This window comes from Salvelinus namaycush, chromosome 42 (assembly GCF_016432855.1).
Source record: "Salvelinus namaycush isolate Seneca chromosome 42, SaNama_1.0, whole genome shotgun sequence".
In the NCBI taxonomy this organism is placed as follows: Eukaryota; Metazoa; Chordata; class Actinopteri; order Salmoniformes; family Salmonidae; genus Salvelinus; species Salvelinus namaycush.
In genome coordinates, this window is record NC_052348.1 from 16338876 (window position 1) to 16362635 (window position 23760).

General features: G+C 43.4%; 1 protein-coding gene across 1 annotated transcript; it reads left to right on the plus strand.

Annotated features, from left to right (window-relative positions):
- The first annotated feature begins 18379 nt into the window (after positions 1-18379).
- cxxc4 (CXXC finger 4) lies at positions 18380-19255 on the plus strand. Its single transcript, XM_038981363.1, has one exon. The coding sequence runs from the start codon at positions 18380-18382 to the stop codon at positions 19253-19255; it is 876 nt and encodes a 291-aa protein (XP_038837291.1).
- Positions 19256-23760: the final 4505 nt, after the last annotated feature.

The following is a 23760-nucleotide window of genomic DNA, read 5'->3' on the forward strand; positions in this document are numbered from 1 at the left end:
AGAATGGTGCGTGGTTAGGCGTGATTTAGGCACATACACACACTCACTCATGCAACCTCCCCCTCCCCTCATTCATCCTCAAACACACAAATTATAATTTACATACACTACCTGTCAAACGTTTTAGAACACCTACTCATTCAAGGGTTTTTCTTCATTTTAACTATTTTCTACATTGTAGAATAATAGTGAAGACATCACAACTATGAAATAACACATATTAAATCCTGTAGTAACCAAAAAAGTGTTAAATAAATACAAATATATTTTATAATTGAGATTCTTCAAATAGTCACCCTTTGCCTTGATGACAGATTTGCACACTCTTGGCATTCTCTCAACCAGCTTCATGAGGTAGTCACCTGGCATGCGTATCAATTAACAGGTGTGCCTTCTTAAAAGTTAATTTGTGGAATTTTTTTCCTTCTTAATGCGTTTGAGCCAATCAGTTGTGTTGTGACAAGGTAGAAGATAGCCAGAAAATAGCCCTATTTGGTAAAAGACCAATTCCATATTATGGAAAAGAACAGCTCAAATAAGCAAAGAGAAACGACAGTCCATCATTACTTTAAGACATGAAGGTCAATCAATAAGGACAATTTCAAGAATTGCTGCAAAGAAACCACTACTAAAGGATACCAATAAGAAGAAGAGACTTGCTTCGGCCAAGAAACATGAGCAATGGACATTAGATTGGTGGAAATATGTCCTTTGGTATGGAGTCCAAATTGGAGATTTTTGGTTCCAACGGATGATCTCCGCATGTGTATTTCCCACCGTAAAGCATGGAAGAGGATGTGTTATGGTGTGGGGGTGCTTTGCTGGTGACACTGTCTGTGATTTATTTAGAATTCAAGGCACACTTAACCAGCATGGCTACTACAGCATTCTGCAGCGATACACAATCCCATCTGGTTTGGGCTTAGTGGGACTATCATTTGTTTTTCAACAGGACAATGACCCAACACACCTTCAGGCTGTGTAAGGGCTATTTGACCAAGGGGAGTGATGGAATGCTGCATCAGATGACCTGGCCTCCACAATCCCCCGGCCTCAACCAAATTGAGATTGTTTGGGATGAGTCGGGCCACGGAGTGAAGGAAAAGCAGCCAACAAGTGCTCAGCATATGTGGGAACTCCTTCAAGACTGTTGGTAAATCATTCCAGGTGAAGCTGGTTGAGAGAATGCCAAGAGTGTGCAAAGATGTCATCAAGGCAAAGCGTGGCTATTTGAAGAATCTCAAATATAAAATATATTTTGATTTGTTTAACACCTTTTTGTTTTCTACATGATTCCATATGTGTTATTTCATAGTTTTGATGTCTTCACTATTATTCTACAATGTAGAAAATAGTAAAAATTGATGAAAATGAGTAGGTGTTCTTAAGCTTTTGACCGGTAGTGTAAATTATGATGATTTGTGTTTGCAGACATTCACGATATGGCAATGCCTAATACACTGACTTTAACCACACAACATGAATATGTGACATGAGAAATCTCAAAATGTTGAGAAATGTATACAATTATAAAATAATACAAGAACATACATGTTGATTGTTTACTTCCTGACTCAGTGAATGCATCTGAGAGCTCAAAACACAGAACGAGATTGTGGGCAAAGAGGGAACGTTTTAGCCTAATGCCTTTATGCCGAGGGAGGCAAGGGCATATGACGTGAACGCTATCACTGCCTGCCTTAACGAACAAATCACCCATCTAATGTTGGGATTTTTTACGAGAGAGAGAGAGAGAGACTGAGAGAAAGACAGAGAAAGTTTGAGAGAGAGACAGAGGGAGAAAGAGAGAAAGAGAGAGAGAGATCGACCGGAAAGAGAGAGCGAGACCAACCGAGAGAGAGACAGATCTCCAACATAAGGATATTTTATTCAGTGAGACATGGCCTAAGTGATTTCATGTGCAAATGTGATGGGCCTGGACCTGCCACCCTCCCCCGGGGTCTAGCAGCACCAGTCTCATTAGAAGCTCTAATTGGCAGAGTCCTGAGAAAGGCAAAGCACTGAATGGGGCCATTAAACCCACCATCAAAGAGGTGTGGCTCTCATCCATAATTTTTTTCTCTCCTTTTTTATTTTTTGTTTTGTTTTAACGCTCAACAAAATGTACCTGGGGTTCGTATAAGAAGTGGGAAATTATATGAAATATGGTGTTATACTGAAATATTACATGAAATAAAGTGTTGACAGTTATTATTTTAGGAATTACATTTTAGTAGCCATATGTCTGAGTTCGGTCTTTGCTGAGTCATGTGTTACTGGGTTTGCAGTAACAGATAGGTCCCAATTAAAATTGTAATTGCATTTGTTACTAATAACAGCAGGTGCGTTGGATGGACATGGAACAAACTTTCAATTTCTAATGGCAACATTTCTACTTTCGCCAAATGTCCACCTGAAGTGAGTTTGTGTTTATACTGTGTGAAACACTATGTCCTCTGTATGAAATGAATTACTGCGGGAAGTTCATTACGCTCCTGTATAGTGTAAGGATTATATCATGTATATTATTAAATGTCATATTATTAATTTGCCATAATACACAAGTCACCACCGGGAATGTATCACATTAGAGTGTACCCTTTATTTTATATCTAGAAAATCAGTACCACTTTACAAGAAATTGATCTCATACTTGTATGTAGTAACACTGGTATTACACTAGTAACAACATGCTGTATGTAGTAACACTGGTATTACACTAGTAACAACATGCTGTATGTAGTAACACTGGTATTACACTAGTAACAACATGCTGTATGTAGTAACACTGGTATTACACTAGTAACAACATGCTGTATGTAGTAACACTGGTGTTACACTAGTAACAACATGCTGTATGTAGTAACACTGGTGTTACACTAGTAACAACATGCTGTATGTAGTAACACTGGTATTACACTAGTAACAACATGCTGTATGTAGTAACACTGGTATTACACTAGTAACAACATGCTGTATGTAGTAACACTGGTATTACACTAGTAACAACATGCTGTATGTAGTAACACTGGTATTACACTAGTAACAACATGCTGTATGTAGTAACACTGGTATTACACTAGTAACAACATGCTGTATGTAGTAACACTGGTATTACACTAGTAACAACATGCTGTATGTAGTAACACTGGTATTACACTAGTAACAACATGCTGTATGTAGTAACACTGGTATTACACTAGTAACAACATGCTGTATGTAGTAACACTGGTATTACACTAGTAACAACATGCTGTATGTAGTAACACTGGTATTACACTAGTAACAACATGCTGTATGTAGTAACACTGGTATTACACTAGTAACAACATGCTGTATGTAGTAACACTGGTATTACACTAGTAACAACATGCTGTATAAGTAACACTGGTATTACACTAGTAACAACATGCTGTATGTAGTAACACTGGTATTACACTAGTAACAACATGCTGTATGTAGTAACACCGGTATTACACTAGTAACAACATGCTGTATAAGTAACACTGGTATTACACTAGTAACAACATGCTGTATGTAGTAACACTGGTATTACACTAGTAACAACACTGGTATTACACTAGTAACAACATGCTGTATGTAGTAACACTGGTATTACACTAGTAACAACATGCTGTATGTAGTAACACTGGTATTACACTAGTAACAACATGCTGTATGTAGTAACACTGGTATTACACTAGTAACAACATGCTGTATGTAGTAACACTGGTATTACACTAGTAACAACATGCTGTATGTAGTAACACTGGTATTACACTAGTAACAACATGCTGTATGTAGTAACACTGGTATTACACTAGTAACAACATGCTGTATGTAGTAACACTGGTATTACACTAGTAACAACATGCTGTATGTAGTAACACTGGTATTACACTAGTAACAACATGCTGTATGTAGTAACACTGGTATTACACTAGTAACAACATGCTGTATGTAGTAACACTGGTATTACACTAGTAACAACATGCTGTATGTAGTAACACTGGTGTTACACTAGTAACAACATGCTGTATGTAGTAACACTGGTATTACACTAGTAACAACATGCTGTATGTAGTAACACTGGTATTACACTAGTAACAACATGCTGTATGTAGTAACACTGGTATTACACTAGTAACAACATGCTGTATGTAGTAACACTGGTATTACACTAGTAACAACATGCTGTATGTAGTAACACTGGTATTACACTAGTAACAACATGCTGTATGTAGTAACACTGGTATTACACTAGTAACAACATGCTGTATGTAGTAACACTGGTATTACACTAGTAACAACATGCTGTATGTAGTAACACTGGTATTACACTAGTAACAACATGCTGTATGTAGTAACACTGGTATTACACTAGTAACAACATGCTGTATGTAGTAACACTGGTATTACACTAGTAACAACATGCTGTATGTAGTAACACTGGTATTACACTAGTAACAACATGCTGTATGTAGTAACACTGATATTACACTAGTAACAACATGCTGTATGTAGTAACACTGGTATTACACTAGTAACAACATGCTGTATGTAGTAACACTGGTATTACACTAGTAACAACATGCTGTATGTAGTAACACTGGTATTACACTAGTAACAACATGCTGTATGTAGTAACACTGGTATTACACTAGTAACAACATGCTGTATGTAGTAACACTGGTATTACACTAGTAACAACATGCTGTATGTAGTAACACTGGTATTACACTAGTAACAACATGCTGTATAAAGTAACACTGGTATTACACTAGTAACAACATGCTGTATGTAGTAACACTGGTATTACACTAGTAACAACATGCTGTATGTAGTAACACTGGTATTACACTAGTAACAACATGCTGTATGTAGTAACACTGATATTACACTAGTAACAACATGCTGTATGTAGTAACACTGGTATTACACTAGTAACAACAAGCTGTATGTAGTAACACTGGTATTACACTAGTAACAACATGCTGTATGTAGTAACACTGGTATTACACTAGTAACAACATGCTGTATGTAGTAACACTGGTATTACACTAGTAACAACGTGCTGCATTGTACATTAATCAATTTCCATTGCATGGGAATAGAGTTGAGTGTTTTTTGCAATTACACAAGGAATAGGAACTGACCCCTAATCCTGTTGTGGAGGAATTAGTAATGTCTCAAAACGCCACCAGGGGGCAATGTGTCCAATGTATTCAACCTGATGTCACGTACCGAGAGGTTTTTTAAGGGTCGTCCATGAAACTCAGCTACGCAGGAAAAATGTGTGCGTGTGTGTTCCTAAATAACGTATTACATCTCCATTACAGTGTTCAAATCCAATATCCAGCCTCATATCCACCGTCATCTAATAGTGTGTTCCTGTAGTTTCATAAGCAGCCCAGAACCACTAATACTCGACCACCAGGACCTTCTCTCCATGTCCAAAGGAGAGTATAATGACAGGGTGTCCTAATGTCTAATACTGTATCTCTAGGACCTTCTCTCCATGTCCAAAGGAGAGTATAATGACAGGGTGTCCTCATGTCTAATACTGTATCTCTAGGACCTTCTCTCCATGTCCAAAGGAGAGTATAATGACAGGGTGTCCTCATGTCTAATACTGTATCTCTAGGACCTTCTCTACATGTCCAAAGGAGAGTATAATGACAGAGTGTCCTAATGTCTAATACTGTATCTCTAGGACCTTCTCTCCATGTCCAAAGGAGAGTATAATGACAGGGTGTCCTAATGTCTAATACTGTATCTCTAGGACCTTCTCTCCATGTCCAAAGGAGAGTATAATGACAGGGTGTCCTAATGTCTTATACTGTATCTCTAGGGGAAGGGGAGTGTGGTTTAACTACTGTCTCCATTTCATCATTGAAGAAGTTTAGCATTAATTTCCCCTCACATAGAGGAGAGAGCTTACCTCCTCGTCTCGCTCTCTCTATCTACACTGAACAAAATTATAAACGCAACATGTAAAGTGTTGGTCCCATGTTTCATGAGATGAAATAAAAGATCGCAGAAATGTTCCAAATATGTTTAAAACCCTGTTAGTGAGCATTACTCCCTTGCCAAGACAACTCATCCACCTGACATGTGTGGTATATCAAGAAGCTGACTAAACAGCATGATCATGACAAAGGTGCACCTTGTGCTGGGGACAATACAATAAAAGGCCACTCTAAAATGTACAGTTTTGTCCCACAACACAATGCCACAGATATCTCAAGTTTGAGGGGGTGTGCAATTGGCATGCTGACTGCATGAATGTCCATGAGAGCTGTTACCAGAGAATTTATTTTTATTTTCTCTACCATAAGCTGTTTTAGAGAATTTGTCAGTACGTCCAACCGGCCTCACAACCACAGACCACGTGTAACCACACCAGCCCAGGACCTCCACATCCGGCTTCTTCACCTGCGGGATCGTCTGAGACCAGCCACTCGGACAGCTGATGAAACTGTGGGTATGCACAACCAAATCATTTCTGCACAAAACAAACAGTCAGAAACGTCTCAGGGAAGCTCATCTGCGTTTTTGTCTTGACCTGACTGCAGTTCGGCGTTGTAACCGACTTCAGTTGGCAAATGCTCATCTTCGATGGCCACTGGCACGCTGGAGAAGTGTGCTCTTCACGGATGAATCCCGGTTTCAACTGTACCTGACAGATGTCAGACAGCGTGCATGGTATCGTGTGGGCAAGCGGTTTGCTGATGTCAACGTTGTGAACAGAGTGCCCAATGGTTGCGGTGGGGTTATGATATGGACAAGCTTAAGCTATGGACAATGAACAAAATTGCATCTTATTGATGGTAATTTGAATGCACAGAGATACTGTGACGAGATCCTGAGGCCCATTGTCGTGCCATTCATCCGCCGCCATCACCTCATGTTTCAGCATGATAATGCATGGCCCCATGTCGCAAGGATCTGTACACAAAGCTGAAATGGCCCAGTTCTTCCATGGCCTGCATACTCACCAGACATGTCACCCACTGAGCATGTTTGGGATGCTCTTGATCGACGTGTACGACAGTGTATTCCAGTTCCCGCCAAAATATCCAGCAACTTCGTACAGCCGTTGAAGAGGAGTGGGACAACATTCCACAGGCTACAATCAACAGCCTGATCAACTCTATGCGAAGGAGATGTGTCGTGCTGCATGAGACAAGTGGTGGTCACACCACATACTGACTGGTTTGCTGATCCACGCCCCTACCTTTTCTTAAAGGTATCTGTGACCAACAGATGCATATCTGTATTCCCAGTCATGTGAAATCCATAGATTAGGGCCTAATTTATTTATTTCAGTTGACTGATTTCCTTATATGAATTGTAACTCAGAAAAATCTTTCAAATTGTTGCGTGTTGCTTTTATATTTTTGTTCAGTATATTTCTCTCTCTCTTTCCCTTCCTCCCCCCTTCTCTCTCCTTCTCCCCCCCACTCTCTCCCCCGATCCTATCCCTCCTGTAGAATCATGGGAATTGTGCGCTCTGCCCGCGGCGCTCCGGTAGGAGGCGTGTGGTAATGATCTGCTCCTCGCTTGCCAGCATCGCCCCTCACAATTAATTCCCGCTTCGCCTCGCACCTTGCTCGGCGCTCTCCAAAGAGGGGAAAGGGAGGCCCTCTCATTAGAGAACTGTGACATGCGGCAGTGAGCGTGAGCAGCAAGCAAGTCTCTCCTCCATTTTGCCCATGTTTGTTTTATGGGCTGGGATGCCGACATGTCTGCTTCAGAGATGCTTCATCCATCCATGATTTTGAGGGGAGAAGTGTTTGTGCATGTGTGTATGTACTATGGCAGGGTGGTGTGTGTGTGTATCATCAACTCTCACCAATGCAGACGGACTGACTGACACCTCAGAGCCAGAGGTGCAGTTTCCACCCAGCTGGCCCAGTTGAGATTTTTCTACTTAGCTTGTGTTTTGGAACTTTTTGATGCGTGGAGATTATTACTTATTCACTGTTGATAGCTACCTGTTTGATGTTGTTCTTTACTGCTAGCCCCGGGCCAAAACCCCCAAAACACACACACACACACACTGGTGTTTTTACAATTAGACTAGGCTTCTACACTTTTGCTACAAACTCCATCCAACAATTAGTGCGAAAAAAACTGATAAGAAATTGTTCTTTTTTAAATAATTTCAACACTGTCCTCTCTAGTTCTACATGGGATTCTCCATCAACCACAAACCATGAGGAAATGATGTCTGGCTATGCTCTGGTGTGTAGGCCTACTTGCATTCACTTCCTAAGTAAAACATGGGACAATATCACAAAGTCTCCAACCTCAAACTCCCAGATGCATCTGAATCCAAGTAAAACGGAAGCTGACAACGTGCAGAGATAAACTGCATCTCAGAGAACACTGCTGCTCAGACATGCCATGCAGGTTACAGCGGTGGCAGTAAACTGCGTCTCTCGGAGCCCACTCATTGTAGGAGCGGTGCTTTTAGACTGTTTTCCTCTATTACATCCATTTTCTTTTCTCTCACCATTGTGCTCGGTACCGATTTATACTGAGTCTGCCATTGTCGACTTTGTCTGTCCGAGTCTTCAACGCAGGGATCCAGTCAGATAAATAGAAGCTAGTTTTGGTTGAACGTTCTGACGGAGAGGAATCAAAAGTTGTATTCATGTTGCCTGATGTTGATGTAAGATGATGATTTGTTTTATGTGTGTGTGTGTGTGTGTGTGTGTGTGTGTGTGTGTGTGTGTGTGTGTGTGTGTGTGTGTGTGTGTGTGTGTGTGTGTGTGTGTGTGTGTGTGTGTGTGTGTGTGTGTGTGTGTGTGTGTGTGTGTGTGTGTGTGTTCGTGTGCTACATTTTTCACCTGATCCAGAAAGTTTGTGGCTCGGCTCCTGCAGCCTGTAGAGCACTCATAATGTTTTATGTGTACATTTCCAACCTTCTCTTGGAACCTCTTCCTGATCTAGCTGGAAGGCTTTTTATGATGATCTGTTTTCTCCATTTTATGGAAGACACCGTTGACCCGCCGTCTAGTGGGACAGCATGATGGAATATTGCTAGCCTGTTCATCTCTATGACATAAAATGAGGGACAGACACAGATGTACGTCAAATGTGTTGACAGTACTGTCTTTTTACCTAAGTTCAGGTTCAAAACATTGCCAGTTTTTGGACAGAATGAGATGACCTGCTCTTTTCTCTTTTCACTGAACATTTATTTCCCTTTACAGATAGGCCAGTGTTCAGTTAGTGCCTTTCCTGTCTTAAACTACCTATAGCAGACCTTCAGGTTAAATCATCAGACATTACACTACACCAGCCTCTCTATCACTCCACATCTCTGACAGAGCACAGAAAGACGGTTCTGTACGGATGTGAATCATAACATAGTGGTGGATAGTAAGAAAATACCTTCTAAGAGCAAAAGCACTATGTGTAAAGACTTCCTGAGAGCAGGTGTGTAAAATATACATGTTTGAAGCTTTGTCCTCCTGAGCCACATTCTGAGTGTGACTGGTTGGCTTAGCATCGCGTCTCCAAAGTCTTTGTATTTGCCAAGGCTGCTTTCTCACCTGCTTCCTCAGATGAGCACGACGCCTCAGTGTTTGCTGATATTGGCACGGAGGCAAAGCGAGAGCACTCTCCCATTCTCCTGCGGTGTGTTCATTAGGAACCAAACAGAACCAAATGGAACGAAACAGGGAGGGACCTAGATGAATTTGTCAAATAGAAACCCTCATTTACATTGCAAAATGTTTCAGACTAATTACGCCCCTGTTCTATTGCAAAGAGGGACACTTTGGCCGTTACACGTGGCAGTCACTTGTTTAATGGTCCGTGGTAGCCGGGATCCTTGGGACGTCCCTACCCCATTGAAGTTGAAATGTAAAATGGTAAGGTAAGGGTTATGCTTAGGGTAAGGGTTTAGGGTAGGGACGTCCCAAGGAGCCCAGATAGCACTGACCCTTGTTTAATGAAGTCAGACGTTGTTGTTTGAGAGAGCGTCTTGGTTTGAGGTGGATGTCTATACAACGCCAAATGCCAACAGCTGGCACTTGTAAGAAAATGATTAGGTAAAATGACAGCTCAACTCCAAGAATGATGACATTTTAATACACTGATGTTAGTAAAGGAGACAGGTAAACTGTTGCATAATACTAGTTTAGTGATATTTGGATCAGATCAGATGACAGTAAGCACGAAACAGATATTGTCCAAAAATCTAATCTACACAGAGGGAGCACCTACTCAGCGAGTAAAACTGGAATTACGACATCTCTTGTGAATGTGAATGAAAGGATGTTTTTAGATTCATATTTCACTGATTGTATGACCAGATAACAACTAAAATATGTCTTTCAACGGTGTCTTTATGACATCATCAAGAAATAGGAAGTCTTCACCTGGTTGTAATATGGTTCACGTCTTTACAATCCCAAACCAGTTTTGAACCCGATGATGACATCATTATGACGTCTCATGCCAAATCCTGCCCGCTGTGTAATGTGCCGTGTAGTTTCCAAACCTGGCATCGGTCTGGACTCTCTCACCCTTCTTCATACAAACACCTCCAACCCTTTCTACCACAATAAGCTTCCTGTTTGTTATCTTTGGTCGGGTTAATCACCTTCTGGCGTCTAAGGAAGCTCATCGTTGTTGCATTGTCCTATTGTTTACATCTGTGTGGCTGGTAATGTTTTGTTCTTGTTTACACACTAGCCCTCCAACAACGTACTTTCCAACCACTGGCTGCCTTGAGGTTAGATGGAGTCATCGTTTCCGTGCAGACTACAGCTGTGTCTCAATACACGCGGATGTCTTTTGAGGCAGTTAAAATAGCCCTTTTAAAGTGCCATTTCCAAGGTATCTTAACAGGCTGCTTATGGATTGAGACACAGCCTACGTGCCAGGAGTCGTAGTTGGTCAGGTCATGGTGTCACTGTCAGCAAAGCTGCATGTTAGATAATTAAGGGTGCTCTATAGACTCCAATTAAGCCGGGAAATGGTAGAGCGGTGTGTGTGTGTGTGTGCACGCACTCGTGCTTGTGCGCCCCAGTATATCAGGGCGAGATAGCCAGGGTGAATACAGGTGATCTGCATCATGTTGCCACAGATGAAGGGATAATGTGCGTGAGGTGAGACAGCACCATACATTACCTCAGAGGGGAGAGGGAAATGAGGCAGGTTTCTAAATAAACACCAGCCAAGGTCGCTGGCGTGCTGAGGAGGCGCATCACTGCCGACGCCACTGCCGTGCAGTAATCTCCTCACACTGTTTATTCCCTTCCCTGCCTGCAGTCAATCACTCTCTCTCTCACACACACACATTCTCTCTTTCTCTCTCACTCTATCATTCTCTTTTTACTCTACACTTTCTCTGTCTCTACTCTTTCTCTCTCTCCCCTCTTTCTTTCTTTTCCCCCTTTCTATCTCTCCCCCTTTCTCTCTCGTTCTACCTCTGTCTCTCTCTCGCTCTACCTCTCTCTCCTCATGCTCTAGGGGGCTCAGGGGGATGCTAGTCTCCATAACAGGCAAACTGGATGAGCTCATCAGATGCACCTCCAGGATGAATAGCACTATAACGTTGCTCCTCCTCCTCCCCCTTTCCATCTCTTTTTTTCATCATTCCATTGAGAAACAGCTCCAATGATAAGACTGTGCCATTCTATTTTTATAGAATTCCTTAACCAATATTAGGAATAATTTCACATGTATTGTTTGACCTGGAGTGTAATTTATGGCCATAGTTTGATGATTTTGTTGAATTGCCATTTATATAATCACTAATTTAATTCATTTAAAGGGGCTCTGACAACAGATATGAGGACTTGGAGAACAAGAAAGATGATGCTCTTTCTCTCTCACACACACACACTCCCAGCCCGCATGGCCAATCCGCCCATGTCCCACCTCCACACGCCCAGGCCGCCTGGCCCAGCCGCCCGTGTCTCACATACCATGACCTTACTCCTCCTGGATCCCATTTCCATCGACTAAACGCTGGCTACACTTAAATCTGGCATCGCCATTATTAATTACTCCTTGGAGTTCACTTAAAATCCAGAGGAGGAGGAGGGTGTGTGTATGTGGTGTGGGGGGATTCTGGGGCACACGGCCAGGTACAAAGGCCTGCCACGTGGAGCCCATTCCTCCCACAACTAGCCTAGAGACCCAGCCGCCCCAGTCGAGACCCTGCTTCCTAATGCCCTGTGTGGCTTAGCGAGAAAGAGGTTAGGACCACCTAGGCAGATTTCCCCAGGGGGGTGTGAACGCTGGTAAGATTAAATGATTTTCAGTCAGTGATGGTTAGGCTACGTAGACACAGATGTGATGTGTAAATGTGCAGCGGCTGATACTGATGGTTTACATGTAATAGAAGGGTTAACCAAGACACACTCCCAAAGGACTAAGGGCTCTATTCAATCCGTAGCACTGAAGATCCGCTTGATAGTGCGATTGACAATGAAATGGCAACGTTCCCGCGGTCGCGGAGACTCAATTCACTCACGGTAAACGCCGCATATGTCGGCTCAATCGGAAATGACCTTTTAATTTGACCTCTTATCTTCCGCGATAGTGTTGAGGAGTTGTAGCTAAACATCACATGGTTTCACTGTGTCCAACGACAAGGGCTGCTGCTGTTTCTATTAGTAATTGTTCATGGGTGGGGGGGGGGGTCTCTGCGTAATGTAAGCTCATAGTAGGATGCATGACTTGGCAGTATTAATGTATGTATCATCTAAAGATTATTTTGAGTATAGGTTCCATGGTTTTCTGTATAGGCTAAAGGCAACGGCTACACTGCCATCAATACAATGTTGTCGGTATAGTGTAATTACAGCATTAGCCTCCTACACAAATATAATCAACTTTCTACATATAACTACAGATAGGCCTTGTTGAATGAAATGCCAACTTGGCTTGTCCCTTACACTGGCGAGTGCCAACACTATAAATTAAAATGATGGCACACCATTAGTACCCGTCACCTTTTATAGAAGAGGCCACACTGGCATCCCACTGGCTCAGGCAGACAACTTATTCAGGAGTGCAGATCTAGGATCAGATCCACCCTGTCCATACAATCGTATTCATTATGATCTAAAAGGGAAAACTGATCTTAGATCAGCACTCCTCCTCTGAGACGTTTCATTAATATGGGCCAATGTATTTGACCGTTTTTAGGTACACTACTTGACCAAAAGTATATTTTTATTTGTTTTAACCTTTATTTAACTAGGCAAGTCAGTTGAGAACAAATTCATATTTACAAGGACGGCCTATACCGGACAAACCCGGATGACGCTGGGACAATTGTGCGCCGCCCTATGGGACTCCCAATCACAGCCGGTTGTGATACAGCCTGGAATCAAACCAGGGTATCTGTAGTGACGCCTCAAGCACTGAGATGCAGTGCCTTAGACCGCTGCGCCACTCGGGAGCCCCAATATGGACACCTGCTCATTGAACAGCTCATTCCAAAATCATGGGCATTTATATGGAGTTGGTTCCCCCTTTGCTATAACAGCCTCCACTCTTCTGCGAAGGCTCTAGATGTTGGCAAATTGCTTCCATTCAGCCACAAGATCATTAGTGAGGTCAGGCACTGATGTTGGGCAATTAGGCCTGGCTTGCAGTCAGCATTCCAATTCATCCCAAAGGTATTTGATGGTATTTGAGGTCTGGGCTCTGCAGGCTAGTCAAGTTCTTCCACATCAATCTCGACAAACCATTTCTGTATGGACCTCGCTTTGAGCATGGGGGCACTATCATGCTGAAACAGGAAAGGGCCTTCCCCAAACTCTTGCCACAAAGTTGGAAGCACATAATTGTCTAGAATGCCATTGTATGCTTTGGCGTTAAGATTTTCCTTCACTGGAACTAAGGGGCCTTAGCCGAACCATGAAAAACAGCCGAGACCATTATTCCTCCAACACCAAACTTTACAGTTGGCATTATGCATTGGGGCAGGTAGCGTTCTCCTGGCATCCGCCAAACCCAGATCCAATGGTGGCGAGCTTTACACCACTCCAGCCGACGCTTGGCATGGCGCATGGTGATCTTAGGCTTGCATGTGGCTGCTCAGCCATGGAAACCCACTTCATGGAGCTCCTGATGAACAGTTCTTGTGCTGATGTTGCTTCCAGAGGCAGTTTGTAACTCGGTGTTGACTGTTGCAACAGAGGACAGACGATATTTATGAGCTATGCACTTCAGCACTTGGCGGTCCCGTTCTCTGAGCTTGTGTGGCCTACCACTTCGCGGCTGAGCCGTTGACGCGCTTAGATGTTTCCACTTCACAATAATAGCACTTACAGTTGACCGGGCAGCTCTAGCAGGGCAGAAATGTGAAGAACTGGTGTGGCTGAAATAGCTGAATCCACTAATTTGAAGGGGTGTCCACAAACGTTTGTATATATAGTGTATAACTGTGAAGGGTAGTCCTTCACAATGGAATACATTTTTATTTTTAGAGTATTTAAACTTGTTTTACTTTTTAAACGATAGATTTTTGAAGCATATGTGTATACAATTATGTACGTAATTTACCCATTCAATCGTTCTCCATAGTGCTTACTATTGCCACTATCTCTGGGAACTCCGGAAAAAAATTGCTCTGACTGGGGAAAATCGATTTGAATGGTCATCCAACTCGGAATTCCAACACCGGAACTCGAGCCTCTTTCTAGAGCTCCGACTTTCCGACCTGAAGATCAGTGACGTCATGATTTGACCTCGTATTTTTCGAGTTCCCAGTTGTTGTGAATGTGACAGATAGTTCCAGACGTTCTGTTAATTGCTCCGCTCATTGTCTTGTCTGATTTGTGGGAGTGGCTAATTGCCACACAGGTGCCTGTCATTTGTAATCAGGGGTGTGTGTGTGTGTTGCTGTCTGTTTGGGAGAGCCATTGTTTTAGCCGCAAGCAATTTTTACTTTAAAGTTTGCCGTTTTAAAATAGGCTACTTATTTAAGTTTATTTTCAAGACATTTTAAAGTTGACAAGTGATCTGACAGCTTTGTCACTAATTATAACTAAAAGGTACATTTCGGTCAAATTGGGATCAACTTCTTTTTGGGCAAATAGCCCAGATCTATTGAAATCGCATTGTGTTGGCACTTTTCATGCATAGTCTATTCATGAAATTAATTATCTTGAGTTTGAGGGATGTTTAATAATTTCAGGCTAGCCTACACCACCAATTGCACATCTATAGGCCTAATTTGTGTTGGTTGAATGATTGGCTCGGTAATTGATTGGCGCCATAATTTCATTATTCATTGCATTACCATATTTCACGTGCATTAGCGAGAAATTATATTCCATAATATTGTGAATGGAGTGCATCTCACATGGGCACATAGAATAAATGTGCCGTGTATCCATGTGTTTCTACGCGGGAGCCATGCATTTGTGGCCATCGGGAAGGATTTATAGCCTAATCGTGATGAATCCCCGTGGTGGCACGCGCAGGTCTTCGTAATTATGGCAGTCGTTCTAACCGAGAGGGGAGAGAGAAAAACACCCTGATAGGAGGCATTTTATCTTCATCACTGAACCGCTCAATTCCAATTAATTTGACAAGATTTCCCTCACGCGAAGCGCAAATCCCTATTAAAAGACGCATACTGTAAATGACAACCCTCTAAACGCTTCGCGTGTCCGAATGAAATGGAAGAGGAGAGAAAGGGAACGACAAAAGGTTAAGACGCAGCTTCCCAGAGTTATTTCCCGGCAGAGCGCCCTAAGCCACAGTCATTGGCCCTAAGCCAGCCCCCTCCCGAGTGCTCCTAGTGTTTCTATAGTAATTTCTAACCAATGATCAGTAGGTGTCCACATCCTAGCTTCCTCACCTCAGCACCAATCAGCCACACACAGCGACAGGAGACAGCACGGAGCTAACACTAGACAGCCACACACAATACACCTCGGACCAAGCAGAGGAAACACCTATAACGCACCGTTATTTCCCCCTACAGAGCCGTGGTTTTATAATAATAAACCGTTTTTTTTCTTCTAAAAGCTCGATAGGCTATCGCTTCAAGTTTGCTATTTTTTCTACTTTTTTCTCAAGCCAGGAAAATAAGTCTGTAAAAATGCTCCTTTTGTTTTGAGCGCTCTTTTTCAGTGTGGCTGTGCTCTTCCCACATCCTCGCGTTATTTTTTATCTCCATCGCGCCTTGCGGTAATGTGCCGCTCTGTGTTGGCAGCAGACTGCTAGGCGTCTGGAATCTCTTCTCGCCAGGAACCTGGTAGGTAGGTGATGCTCTTCCATTTTACCTAGTACAGGCAGCGTCATATGATATTTTGCATGCTTTTCTCAGACTGCCCCCCGATTTACGTCGGCTAAAGCTGGCGGTAAAGTGATCCAGGCGCTGTCGGATTGATTGTAACGGTTTATTTGTACTGTCCAGAGCCCTCTATGGATTGTTTCTGCATGACCTTTGGTCTCCGAGTGTCTCCGACAGACCAGACTAGCGATAATTAATGGAAGCCACAGCAGCCACACAAGGGCTCGTCAGTCGTCATCGGACGTACACTACTGTCGTCCTCTCTGTCTCCCTCTCTCGCCCTCCCTCTCTTTCTCTAAGTATCGAACATTTCTGTCTTTCTAAAGTTTGTTTACAGGCTGAGAATCGATAGCCGTGACTTGATTGCCTTTGGGCTGCGTATTTTGCTCCTGGGGTGAATTGATTAAGTAATAATGACTGCGAGCAGGGCCGATCATTGAGGCATGGACGGTTTTGTTTACTGGTGGCGGTGGGGTGCTTTTGGGATGGCACACCATGGCATGTTTTTTGTTTCCACCTACTATCTATCTTATATATCTATGTTATGCATTTGTATGGATAATATTTGCTTCATATTATCAGGTAGGCTGTCATTGTATTCAAACAGTTACTATTACATTTGTTTAATATTGTGATTTTAGAAAAATTATCTATTTTAGCTCTGTCCTCAAGTTGAATATTAATAAAACAAAAACGGTTAATCCATTATTTGGCATGGATTTCATAATTCAGCAATTTCATTTTGTGGTAGAGGAGATGTAAGCCCAATTACTGCTTGCTGGGCAGTTGTATTGAGAGTGGGCATGTGCTTTACTATTCTGGCTGTGCTAAAAGGACACCCAATATGTTCTCTCTCTGTGGTTCCACTGTTCCTGTGTGGATATTTATCATTAATTTTGGGAGCTGTTGGGTTGTACCATGGAAGTGACTCAAAATGCTTTAGTGTTTACTTGCAATGGATTGGCTTTGGCAATTAAACAAAGAATGAAAGAGCCTGCAAAAGTTAATGGAGGGAGGGGGAAAGAGAGAAATGTCTAATGGGGCTTTTATCAGTAGAAACCAATTCCAGACAGACTGGGGGAGAGGAGAGGGGGGGAAGAGAGGAAATGGAGTCTCCCCCCCTAAGGCACTTGACACTACGGTTGTCTGCGGAGGTCTGTCTGTGGCTTCATGGGTTGGATTGAAATTCACCAGTGGTGGTCTCTCTCCGCTGTCATTGTAATAGAACCCGGGATCCATGAATGAATACCAGGTGCTATTATGAGGCCGAACGGGAGTGGGTTTACATGGAAGAGACCTTCTAGCTTTAGGAGAACATCAGTGATGGTGAAGATAATATAAAATGTTGTCCCTCGTGAGGTGTTCAATGTGCATAGTGTTTTGGAGACTGTAGAGCATCAGGATGATGTCAGGGATTTTGAAAACAGGTTGCTTTTGTGTTTGATGTTCCAGAGTAGTTGGTTTCAGTGAGCATGGATGATACTTTTTTGGCTGAATATTGTGCTTATATTATTTAAGTGACTGGTGTCGTTTTTTATCCCATCCATATGTATTTGTTTATCCTTTGCCAGAATATACCATAAAATACATCATTGATAAGACTTATTTCAATATATCCAGGAATCCTTTGACAACCGTATTAAAAAAACCTCTTGAAAGTCTCTCTGACACGACGCTAGTGCTGTCTTCTCGAGCATGCTAATTCCTGTATCCCGTTACGACATGTTGGTGTGTCACAGCTATTATTTTATTGTCACCAGATAAGGATCTGCTCGCAATAGTTTGAGATGCGTTTCATTATAAAATAGTCCGAAAGAAGAAAATGAACGACATGACAGCTGATTCGTCAAACCTCTTTTATCAGCTTTTATCTCATGGAAAAACTTGGAGAGAGAATGGAAATTGATTAGGCTGAGGATGTTGTTTTCCTGTTGTATCTGTAATTGTTTGTTCTTTGTGTTCTAGTGCTGGAGGAGACAGAAGCAGGATGGTAACATATTGTTGGTGGTAACCAGCAGCTTCTAGTTCGACGAAGGCCACCGTTGACGGCGACCCCGGACTCTTCCCCAGTGAACCCTGCTCAACCGTCCTCCAGCCATGGCTAATATAAACAATGCTCTCTGCATTGAGAACGGACAGAACGCAGACCTTTCTCTCTTACAAAAGGATAACCTTCAGAACCTGCAGAACCTGCAGAACTTGCAGAACCTCCAGGATGGTGGATTAAGCCAGCTTTTGGATTATAACGCCGAGATGGAACGGTACCGCTCTTTCGCAAACTTTTACAAAACCAACGGCGCGTTCGGCCAGACGGCCAAGATCGCCCGCATCACGACACCCATTTTCCCCAGTGCCCGGATAGGCATGTCCCCGTGGAACTGCGATAACGCCATGCTCTGGGGGAGGAAATCGGCGACAATAAACCCTAATAGGACCAGCATGCACAGGAATGACTCCCAGAGGCCGGGGAAGCATGGCGTGCCGCCAGAAACGCTACAGCAAATGGCAAATAATAATTTCCTCTCTACCTTATCCCCCGAACACTGCAGACCTTTAGCGGGAGAATGCATGAACAAGCTGAAATGCGGCGCCAGCGAAGCAGAGATAATGAATCTCCAGGAACGTGTCGGAACTTTTTCCGCCATTCCGGCTTTAGGGGGCATCTCATTACCTCCCGGGGTCATCGTCATGACAGCCCTTCACTCCCCCGCAGCCTCGGCAGCCGTTACAGACAGTGCGTTTCAAATTGCCAATCTGGCAGACTGCCCACAGAATAATTCCTCGGCGTCCGGCGGGAACCCGGCGAAGAAGAAAAGGAAGCGGTGCGGGGTGTGTGCGCCCTGCCGGCGGCTAATCAACTGCGGCGTGTGCAGCAGTTGTCGGAACCGTAAGACGGGCCACCAGATCTGCAAGTTCAGGAAATGTGAGGAGCTGAAAAAGAAACCCGGCTCGTCGCTGGAGGTGAGAAAATAGAACCAGGAAACCAGGGGGGGCTTTCACTCCCACCCCCTTTTCCTTTCTTTTGTTATTATCCTTCTCTCCCCTCCTTCACCGTCCTCCCTCCCTCCCCGCACTCCAAAGTATTAACCTTTTCATCCAGTCACGTTTTCTAAGCCCTTGAAAATAGTTTCCATGCCCACCCATGCCTGAACATCCCCCCCGGCTTCTCCAATCTGCCTACCCGCCTAGCCTAATTGGCAGTAATTAGGGGTGTTTGTGCGGCGCGCAAGCTGAGCTTGGCTCAGACACCCCGTAATTGCTGCCAGTCAGGCTGGGGCTGGAACGCATCCGAACAACCCTGGGCTTGGCTCGGCTCCAAGCCAGAGCTGGGAAATGGTTTTCAGCAGAGAGAGCGAGAGAGGGGGTGAGAGAGTCATCCCTCTCTGCACCCCGGTCATTTTAACCAATTACGGAGACCGTCTCTGGACGGCGAAGATCGATTACCCACAAAGCACCAGGGCCGACCACCGTGAGAGTGATGGCAGGGCCCGCTGATGGCGTCCGTCTCATAACACTCCCCTAGTTTAATACGGAGGGAGGGGTGTAATGAAATCAAATCCCCCCCAGACACATTCTGTTCGCCTGATCCTATAGGAATTGATTGAGGATAGCGGGTTTTTGAGGTGAAATCATTTTCTATTCTATTTGAGGCCATTATGACCGAATGTGGATCAATATTTTAGGGGGTGATACTTTGCACATACTTGAATACAGTAATGGTGGGCCCTAGAAAACAATTGTGATGCAAAGATGTCTGGAAGTTTTTTGGGTGATGCACTTACAGTAATGGGATAGTGCTAGAAAAACTAGTATGGGTGTGTTTTTGGTTTTTAGACCAAGGAAGGAAAGAGAGAAAATGGACAAACATAATTGACAGCTAGCGAGAGCTTTTCGTTTCAGTGCCCTCTACATTGAGGGCAGGGCTGTTTTTTGAAATTGCTGTATTTTAATTGATTTATTTGGCGCCTGACATTTTGTTTATAAAGGACTGTGGTGGAATACAGATAGTTGTCAAATGTAACATTGTGTTCATGGCTCTGACTTCCTCTGACACAGCACAGGTTTCTATTGTGGTACACCACCGCAACACACTATGGCGCAGTAGGCCAGCATGGGCCAGTGATTGGTTCAATAGTTAAGTGGCGGCTAGAGCCGCGTTTTTAAAAGGGCTCCTAATATAATATCACTTGGTCTAATGTTGAATAACTTACTGTACAGTACGTCTCTCTTCAACGTTTAATAGTCCTTGTCTACTTTTGTCCCCGTACATTTTTCAGAACTTGGTCGTAGTTCTGAATGTGTTGAAAGCTTGTTGTTCCTTTTGGAGATACAGACATGCACTGAGTGGACAAAACATTAGGAACACCTGCTCTTTACATGACGTAGGCTGACCTGGTGAATCCAGGTGAAAGCTGTGATCCCTTATTGATGCCACTTGTTAAATCCACTTCAATCAGTGCAGGTGAAAGGGAGCAGACGGCTTAAAGAAACCATGTTGTTCCTTGTTAGACTGTTCTCTTATTGCTGGATTGCTTCCCTTGATGTTTCCTGCCGACCTTATAGAAAACAATGCAAACGTTGATTCATATCTCCTAAATAATGCACAGGATCTGAGTGAATATGCAGATGGATGCATGTTGTGGATCTAGTGAAGTAATGACCCAGGACATCTTTTTATTATTTATTCATCATACCACCAATTTGTTCAGGATTTTGTTTGGTTCCAGCCGACTGTGTATAAGAAAGTGAGATTATTTGCTGGTTCCAATGCTTCAGACTGAATGTTATGGTGGAATTAGTAATGATACTGTCCTGAACTGTCTTCTAGGTCCTTCTGAAGGGTTGTGAGTTAATGGTTTCTGTGTTAAAGGTACACTATGGAAGTTTAGTTTGTTTACCTCAAATTTTGGATTCAGTTTTGACTGTATGGTACACGCATATACTACCCTATGTATTTATTTGGACAGAGAAGCTAAACATTTTAATTTGGCTCTATACTCCAGTATTTTGGATTTGAGATGAAATATTTTATGAGGGGATAGTACAAAATGTCACTTTTTATTTGCGGGTATTTTCATGCAAATCTGTTTTACCATTTAGAAATGAAAGCACTTTATGTATCTAGTCCCCCATTTGAAGGTGTCATATTTGGATGAATTTATAGTGCATTCACTTTAGTCAAGTTCATTATTTGGTCCCGTATTTCTAGCGTGCAATGACTACATCAGGCTTGCATTCAGTGTTGACTGTATGGTGCATGTGATAAAATATTGATCACTTTGCTACCTCCATTAAACCCCACAATCCTTGTTACCCGTGTTACAGGTAGGTCCGTGTTTTCCTAGACTGGTCCCTGATCTGTTGACAAAGACCTTAGGCGTTGGCTATACAGCCTGGGACCAGGTTAGTGTTATTGATACTTGGCTTGATTACCAGTACATCAACATCAGCTTTACGCCATAGAACTCCTTTAACCACAAGAGACACATTCCCTCTGCAACCTGGCTGTTGTGGGGTTTAAAGTCCTACTCCAGTCTCCTTTTCACCTCATTTAACACCCAGTTCACTTAACAAAAGTCAGATCTCAGTAGGTGGTCCTGGGGAGGTGAGGGGGGGGGGGTTCTTTATTGTTCTCTATTGTTCCTCAAGCAAGGGAGGCTGATGACATCAGTCACTATCAGACCAACTCTTTGAATGCCCTACTCCTTGGAAGTTTGAAGTTGTCTAAAATACACTCTTGCGCAGCAATTTTTAAAAAATCCTTTAGCACCTGTGTTTACTTCGTTTTTCAACAGGAAAAGTGGAAAAAACTGACTGCAGGATGTCGTTAAATGCTGGAGGTTACAGGTGTCCCATAGAGGCTCATTTGATGTTGACTCCACATCCCAGGTCCTAACAGGTGTTCTCAAACGAGGTCTTCAGGAAGACGCCCTTTCATGCCTGATGGATGGTTTGGCTGGGTTCGGGAAAAACATCCATTTGCCAACTAAGACCGTTGGAATTACCATGGAAGGAAGGGAGGGTGTGAAAAACAAATCCAAACTTGCTTTTAAAAGAGAGATAGGTACTTGAATTGTGAGTTCTGTCATTCAGATTATGGGGTTCCTCTTCTACCGGTAACGGTAATTATTATTTTTGTCTCGGTACCTGTAATTATAGAATCAGGTTGTGCCGAGGAGGCTGTGTGTGTGTTGGGGTTCAAAGGCATTGTAGAAGGTGTGAAGTTAGTTACATACTCACTTGGTTTGGATGTATTTTTGATATGTTCAGAGTGTCATTTTTCACCACATCTCAGTGCAGTAAACAATCCTGCATGGTTCCATGTTGAGACGCAAACGTGGTGAAAATAAGCAGCACTCGAGCGAGTTTGTATAGACTTCAGCACAGGCGCGGTCGCACGCAGGCACGGGGTCGCACGCACGCAGGCACGGGGTCGCACGCACGCAGGCACAGGGTCGCACGCAGTCGCACGCAGGCACGGGGTCACACACAGTCACGCAGGCACGGGGTTGCACGCAGTCACACAGACGCACGCACGCAGTCGCACGCAGGCATACTCACACAGTCTCACTCACACAGTCACACTCAGTCCCCCACTCCACACACACAAACATTAGCAGCTTGTACCTCTCACCTAGGAAGGGAGGAAGAGACTATAAGCTAGCGGCAGAAGCCAGTTAGATTTGGTTGTCAGTGTTTTCCACATGGGAATCACCCTGAACTAATTATATCTTAAGTAGCGCTGGATAAATGCAAATCAGAATTTTACTCACACTCCTGAAATCGGAGAGCCAATTTAATCTAATACCCCCTTTAATTTAGCGCACTAATGCAGGACCCTGGAGGATTGCCCCGTGTCACCGCTGTGCTGTTCTGTTCTGCAGCAGTCTGTCTGCTTCTCTCGCTCTCTCAATCTGTTATTCCCTCATTCTCTCTCTTTCTCTCCATATCTCCTTCCATCTCTCTTACTCCCTCTCTCAATCAATCAATCAATCAATCAAATGTATTTATAAAGCCCTTTTTACATTAGCCGAGGTCAAAGTGCTATACAGACACCCAGCCTAAAACGGCAAGCAATGCAATCTCTCATTCTCTCTCTCTCTCATCCCTTCCATCTCATCTGTCTCTCTCTCTCACTCTCCATCCCTTCCATCTCTCTCGCTCTCCCTCTCTCTCTCTCTCTCTCTCTCTCTCTCTCTGTCTGACCCCATAATGGATGAGTGTGGCGTAGAGGAGGCATCTCATCCAACCTAACATTTCCCCAGCAGCTAACTCTGCCTGGTGTGGTTCCAGGGTTCTAGGTGTAGTCGGTGTTCGTGTGTCTGAGAGAACCTATACGCCTCTTTATTTCAACAGGGAGTCCCATTGAGACCAAAGTCTCCTCCACAAGGGAGCCCTGTGTCCTACAGTTACACACAATGTTATTGTAGCCCTGGCACTGTAGGCCAGGTCTCACCAGGGCTGTGACTCAGACAGTT